At 40.6% G+C, this 6,659-nt stretch overlaps 1 protein-coding gene and 1 long non-coding RNA gene across 2 annotated transcripts; both read right to left on the reverse strand.

Moving 5' to 3' along the window:
* Positions 1-2,456: 2,456 nt before the first annotated feature.
* Positions 2,457-5,214, reverse strand: LOC121653994. The gene is made up of 5 exons (XM_042007802.1): positions 5,148-5,214; positions 4,889-5,061; positions 4,689-4,790; positions 3,539-3,855; positions 2,457-2,818 (listed from the first exon to the last, which is right to left on the reverse strand). Coding segments are annotated over exons 3-5 (681 nt in total). The 5' UTR covers positions 4,691-4,790; positions 4,889-5,061; positions 5,148-5,214.
* An 11-nt stretch (positions 5,215-5,225) lies between these two features.
* LOC121654460 lies at positions 5,226-5,821 on the reverse strand. Its single transcript, XR_006012955.1, has 3 exons — positions 5,723-5,821; positions 5,375-5,509; positions 5,226-5,272 (listed from the first exon to the last, which is right to left on the reverse strand). It is a non-coding gene; the product is annotated as an uncharacterized LOC121654460 (long non-coding RNA).
* Between the last annotated feature and the right edge of the window lie 838 nt (positions 5,822-6,659).

Consider the following 6,659-nt stretch of genomic DNA (forward strand, 5'->3'; position numbering starts at 1 on the left):
GCCCTCGTTTGACCTGGAAAAGGTGTGACGTAATTTCGTTGCTGAACTTGGTGATACAGGTAAGACGAGCATGTATTTAGCTTTCTTTGTCTATGTTATTATTATTACTATTGTTGTTGTTGTTATTGAAGAGGTTGCATTTCGGGCCTCCACAAGTCCACAAGTTCATTTCTGTTCTGTTTTGGTGCGGTTTGTCACTGCTTTGGTTAGTATGTATTACCCTCATGTTGTTTTTAATTTTGATGGCAGTAACCATGTAAAAAGATCCGATTTGGTTGTTATCACTCCATTAAATGGGCATTATCAGTGGTTATTAGCCCATTGGTAAGGGACCATAATGCCATACTCTGCCTCCTAGCAGGCAGGTCGTTGTCATATATTCACGCTGCTGATGAGCTGGACTGAGACTCCCGATCCAGTTCGAAAGGTGTCAAGATTCAAATTCTCGCGATTACGCCGCAATTTTTGGTCAAACAACGTAAATTTAAGACATTTAAATCGTGACTATTTAATATATGAGTGAAACAACAAAAGGATACCAAATGGACCTTTGGAAAGAGGTCTTACATATACATTTTGCCAACATGAGCAGTGAAAGTCCTCGGAAGGATTGCTCTCCAACACCCCATCCAAGGATTCCAAAAAGGCTGGGTCCCTACCCTTGGCGCCCACCCAGCTCCCACTGCACTATATATATATATATATATATATATATACATTAGAATCTATTTTGTAATCTGATGATGTATTAAAAGCTTACCTACCTGATTGGTCATGTGGTCAAAGCTGCCCTCGAGAGAAAACTATGAACCTGTTCCACCTCCTCACCTGTTGTATTTCCTGGTTTCTGTCCCCCCCGTCACCTGTTCCACAGCAAATATGTTTCTTAGCTTTACAACCAGGCTCCTGACCCACGTCACTGTAGTTTATCAGATGTGTTTCTGTATTTATGTTCTTATATGTAGACCCAGCTAATATTTAAAAGTCTGCTCAAGGACTACTTTAAACTCATGTTTGGACTGTATTTAGATCCATGTCATATTGGAAGTCCATCGTTCAGAATGCCAAGCGGCATGTATAAACTTGCTTTTTACCACATTAGATAACATTTCTTACACAACTATGTGGATGCTGATTACATGCACACACAACTGTGTGGTTTAAAGCAAGTGTATCTCTAGACAATGTCTCAGTAGGACTGCGTGTAATGAACTAAATGATGTTACTAACATGGACTACGGTTTAATGAAGAAATGTGCCTAAAAAAATGAATATGGTGCTATGCGTCATGCGTAAGAGAAGGCAGCAATGTGTTTGAAAGACAGTGTGAACCAAACATTTAACTTGCCACTGTAACTCACATTTGCCAGTGAGAGGCTGAGCATGCGTTACAGAGAGAAAAGGCTTCATCTCTGTAAGAGGCTGAAGCTCAGGGAACTTTTCACACATCTTCTGCAAATATGGCCAATACCTGTAATGAGAAAGTAAAGGTATTAGTATTGTTGTAAGATATGCTAGGACCAGGGATGTCACCAGTATGACCACTGTAACCAATCAAAGGAAAAAATGTGGTGAAATAAATGACAATATATGCTTGATGTGCAAGTATTAACACTTTAGCCATCTCACAACATCTGAAACATGAATGTAAGCGTTGAAGGATGAGGAGTGGGATGATTTGGTTTTCACCTCTTCAATCTGAACTAATTCTGATCTGACAATTGGTGTGTGTGTGTGTGTGTGTGTGGTCCAACCAATGAATTCTAAGCAGAGATGGCAAAAGTACCCGCATTTCTTACTTGAGTAGAGGTAAAATACAAATGTAAAAAAACAACTTGAGTAAAAGTAAAAAGTACTGATCCAAATATCTACTCAAGTAAAAGTAAAAAGTACAGGCTCTGAAATGTACTCAAAAGTATTTTTAAAAGTAAAAAGTATTTCTATTGCATGATTCACTTTCTGCAAAGCTATTAAACACAGAATAATTTATATGGATTTTACTTTAGCAATGTTATTGTTTCAACAACCACCGCTGTCTAGTATCTCAATGTAAACTGTCACAAATCATGCTTAAGGCCCAACTCTCAAGCAACTTTATTTAATAGCACTTTTTTAATACATCAGGTAACAAATGTTTAACACTGTACAGGTGTGTTTTTGTACGTGGCACACCCAGGAACTACAGATGAAAATAAGCTTCTCTAGCTATTTTCCAGTACAATAAACACTGTGAAATCTTCCTGCCAAAGAAATTGAAAATGGAAAAAGAAAAAGTTGCACACCATGCATTCAGTGAAGATCAATGAAAAACCCTTCACATTAAAGACAACACTTGTGCTCCTCATATGTTACTCATGTTTACACCTACACAGCACTAAACCCCCTCTCCACCTCTGCACTGCATCACTCCATCCCTCTATGCGAGTTTAATGTGAAGGCATGTAAACAAAACAAATTTAACAAAACCTTTTGTTGAGCTTCATGAGAAGCAGGTTTTCCAAGTTCTCAGAAAGCAGCTTAGCCCTCTTGGGTCTAAAAATCATTCCTGCTGTGCTAAAAAGCCTCTCACAGGCAGCTGAGGCAGGTAGTGGTGTGTTGAGCTTAAGAGACAGGTGGCACACAGATGGAAATGTTTTTAGGATGTCCATGGTATCAGTTGGACTGGCCAGGTAGGACTCTAGTTGTTTGGTGTTACCGTCCCGTTGATCTGTCTGCTTGATTGACAAAAAGAAGTCCTCCTCTTCTGCTGACGACAGAGAGTCACCTGACTGTGCTGCACTACTCTGCTCCTTCAGGCGGGTTTTGATGTAGTCAAGGCCTATGGGGGATATAAAACCAAATGAAGAAACAAAATTAGAATACAAGAGAAGGGGATGGACAGAAGAGGGAGGGACTGAGCAAGGGAGGGCAAGGAAATGAAGGACTATGGATGGAGGTGTGGAGAAGGAGGTAGGGAAGGGTTGTGGGGTTATAAGTGGAATTTATACCATATTTATATCCACTTTGGTTGAATGTACATATAGATGTGAGGGGAGTGAGTTTTAGGGTGTTAAGAATATTTAACATAATGTAAAAAATATAACAATACAATAAAAGAAAATAGGGGTGTCCTGATACGATATCGGAAATAGGTCTGATATCTGCAAAAAATAATCGGATTATATCGGACTGCATCAAAAATCTCCGATATATAAGCAGTCCACTCCACCCTGAATTCTGGTCTAGCAATTCTTTCCAGCAGCGCTCGGATGCAGCATGCGTTTGGTTAATAATAAATGGTTAATAATAAATTGGTCAGTTTTTTTCCCTCATGCTTACTGTTGCTAAATATTGTTCTATGTTTGAGTAATATCACTTGATCATGCCGTTCACATATTCCACACTACAAAACGGGTAAAAGTGTGTATGATTTATGTTGATATCTTATCGGACTGATATCAGTATCAATCAATCCTGAAGGCTGTGATATCGGTATTGTCTCAGAAGTGAAAAAGTTGTATCGGGATTCGGGACGCCCCTAAAAGAAAACAGCACATACCACATTTAATGATGCCTTCATCAGTAGTCCAGCGTGTCCTGAACTTGGGGACAAGAATGGCAGCAGCAATCAGCTCTGGATCAGCAAGCGTCTCTCCAAAGCGACGTTCAAGCCCTGCTTGAAGAGCATCCACCAATGGCCCACAGTACTTGGAGGTGGTGTGAAGGTTCTGGAGCTTGGACTTGAGCAGTGTGATGGTGGGTACAAGCCACCCCATCTGCACGTTTGCCTCACCCTGAAGAACATCAACTGCTTTTGCAACTGGGCTCATGGTCTTTACATATTCTGTGAGAAAAGCAATCTCGGCAGGACTGAACCTGAGAGACATACAGAGACACAAAACCATCAGTGTCTAAACAATCAAACATTACATGCCCACAACACCTAAAACTATGCAAAGTTTGTGCTGTGTTCTTTGCAAGTGCATTATAGCATTATTACTTAGTTCTACTCCCTGTTAGGCCACTAGGTGGCACTATAAGTTAGCACTGCAGGTCATCACCTTAAGTGTTGGTAGAACAGCAGGGAAGAATATATCACCTGAAAAGATGGTGAATAAAGAAGCTAGCTGCTCTTGTTGATGATCTCTTACACATTTACTTACACCAGCCGACCCTACAGTTAGGTGGTAATTAGGACTGCACGGTATTGGAAGAAACTGGCATTATAATATTTTCCAACCCTGCGATATACATTGCGATATATATTTCAATATGAAAAGATACAAGAATTTCAGCAGATGACTTGAACAGCGCTTTAAGTTCTGCCATCTTGTTGACAATGAACCTGCACTGATCTTAACTTTCTAAATGTTGCAAGTCTGTTTTTTTTTCTGTTAGTTGTTGGTATTGTTATTTCTCCTTGCCTGCTTTTAATCTGCTAGGACCTAAGCACGTTTTGTTTTATTATGTACAAATGTGAATTGTGTTTTACCACAAAAAGTTTGTTCTTCGCCAAACTAAGTAAGTGAGTGGTGGATCACTGTGCACAATGTATGTCAGGTACCTTTGAAATTAGATAAGAACACACGAGTTAATTTGCCTCCTACATTGCGATTTGACCTGCGATGTGACTATTGCGCACAAATATATTGCGATGATGCTCAAACGATATATTGTGCAGCCCTAGTGGTAGTGCAAAGTAAACTTACATCGGAATCTTCAGCGTGCTGCAGATCGCTGCAATGGCTGCTTCTCCTTGTTCTTTCACAATCCGTACAATCCTCTCAACAGCATAGAAGAGAGAATTCCACCTTGTAACAATAAAAAAGGGGGTACATTATATTTGTATAGCGCTTTACATCTGAAACAGATTGAAAGGGTTGAACACGTCTCAAAATGCAAAGTGTACCTTGTTTCACAAGGCCTCAGGAGCTGGAGTTTGCAGTGTTCTTCAATTATCTCTGTAGCTGAGGTGGATCTGCTGCTCTTGTTCCAGAGAGCCTGGCACTTTGCAAACGATGAGCGAGAGAGCTTTATGTAGATCCGGTCTTCATTCACTGCTTTGACATCAACTGTTGCCACCTGCGAATATCAAAGGACCGTGTTGAGAATAAGTGTTCAAACTTACATGTCATCCCTTGGATCCATAAACTCGATCAGTCATCCACCAGGTTCAGAAGATGACAGGCACAGCGATGGTGCTTTGGCAGTTGGTATTCCAGGCCATCATCCTGCTCCAGCAAAGGGCCGGCTTCAACAGCCTCCATCGTGATCTCTTCACCATCCTCCTCTCCTTATTAATAAAATATTAATTAGCATTCAAGGGTGTTTTTCAAGATATCTAAACACTTAGTAGTTATGTCATCTTCACAAACCAGTATGATGCAACACTCACCTGATTCATCTGGCTCTGCCCCGAATGGTTCTGCATTGTTGTTTTCATCATCGACACCGTACACTCTGAAGGCTTTCAGAAAATTGGACCCACTATCTGTCGTTGTACGCACAATCTTGTCTCTGATGTTGAACTCTAGACAGACGGGTAAAAAAAAAGGCATACCGATACGACACCACAGGAAATTTGATGATTGCACACATTAACAGTTAAGAATCCAGATATTCAGAGTTAAGTATGTCAAGTATTAAAATTAATGAATGAATGCAGATGTGACAACAAGCCTAAATATTTAAACTGGATTGGACTCAAAGAAAATGCTACTAAACCTACCAATAGCCTACATACCTGTATGGATCTTAGTCAGAGCATCTGCAAGTGCAGTGAAGTTGTGTGGTCCTTTCAGCTGCTTGCATGCTAGTGCAGCAGAGCACCGCTGCAGACTTGTAGGATGTATCCGGTGGGCTGTGACACCGATGAAGCCCTTTCTGTTTGCTGTCCAGCAGTCAGTGGTAGTCCCTATGAACTCCACATCATGCATCGCCGCCTTGAGATTCTCTTTCATCTCTGTAGTTGCTTTGTCAATTCTGCTCTTCATGGTATTGCGAACCATGACAGATGCGTCGGGTTGGAGGTATTTAATTAGACGTTGAAAACCCTGTTCTTCTACAACACTCAGAGGGTGCAGGCCATTAACCACAAAATCAACAAGACGCTCATCCACACCTTTCTGTGTTACACGAGGTGTATCCCACAGTTTCAGCTGCTTGGGTGTTGCTTGGTCATTCGGATCTTCCTCATGCTTCCTTTTCTGAATAGCTAGCTTGGTGTACTTCTCCAGGTATCTCTCGTGCTTTCTCTAGAGGGGCAAATGTAGGAGAGCCATGTGATACAAAGAGAGTCAAGTGATACAAATGTTTGTCAGGGCAGCATTGCCTTTAGCTTATAATGTTAGCCTTATATCATCACCAGCGGTGCACACAGCAATTTTGATCTGGCTCTCAAATGGGGGCGCTGATTTTTTTTAATCTATGAGTCATGGGTCAGATAGTTTTTCTGATAAAAATGTGATTCAATACAAAATGTGCATTTAAGTAAATTATACAGATTAACATTTGACTTCATAAAATGAAAAAGACCCCCCCCCAGTTTCACTATAACTTTACTGCTGTTAACAGTACTGTTTGGCTTTTTTGAATTGTAACAGCAGCACCACCTAAAATCATTTCCCCAGACAATGTTTGTATCCCTAAGAGCAAGAACATGAATTCTAATAGCAATAACG

The sequence above is a fragment of the Melanotaenia boesemani genome, chromosome 15, assembly GCF_017639745.1.
Source record: "Melanotaenia boesemani isolate fMelBoe1 chromosome 15, fMelBoe1.pri, whole genome shotgun sequence".
NCBI lineage: Eukaryota > Metazoa > Chordata > Actinopteri > Atheriniformes > Melanotaeniidae > Melanotaenia > Melanotaenia boesemani.

Coding starts and splice junctions, on each gene's coding strand:
- LOC121653994 (XM_042007802.1), bottom strand. Junction 2,819..3,538: donor TGAAGGCATCATTAAATGTG/GTATGTGCTGTT, acceptor TATCCCCCATAG/GCCTTGACTACATCAAAACC.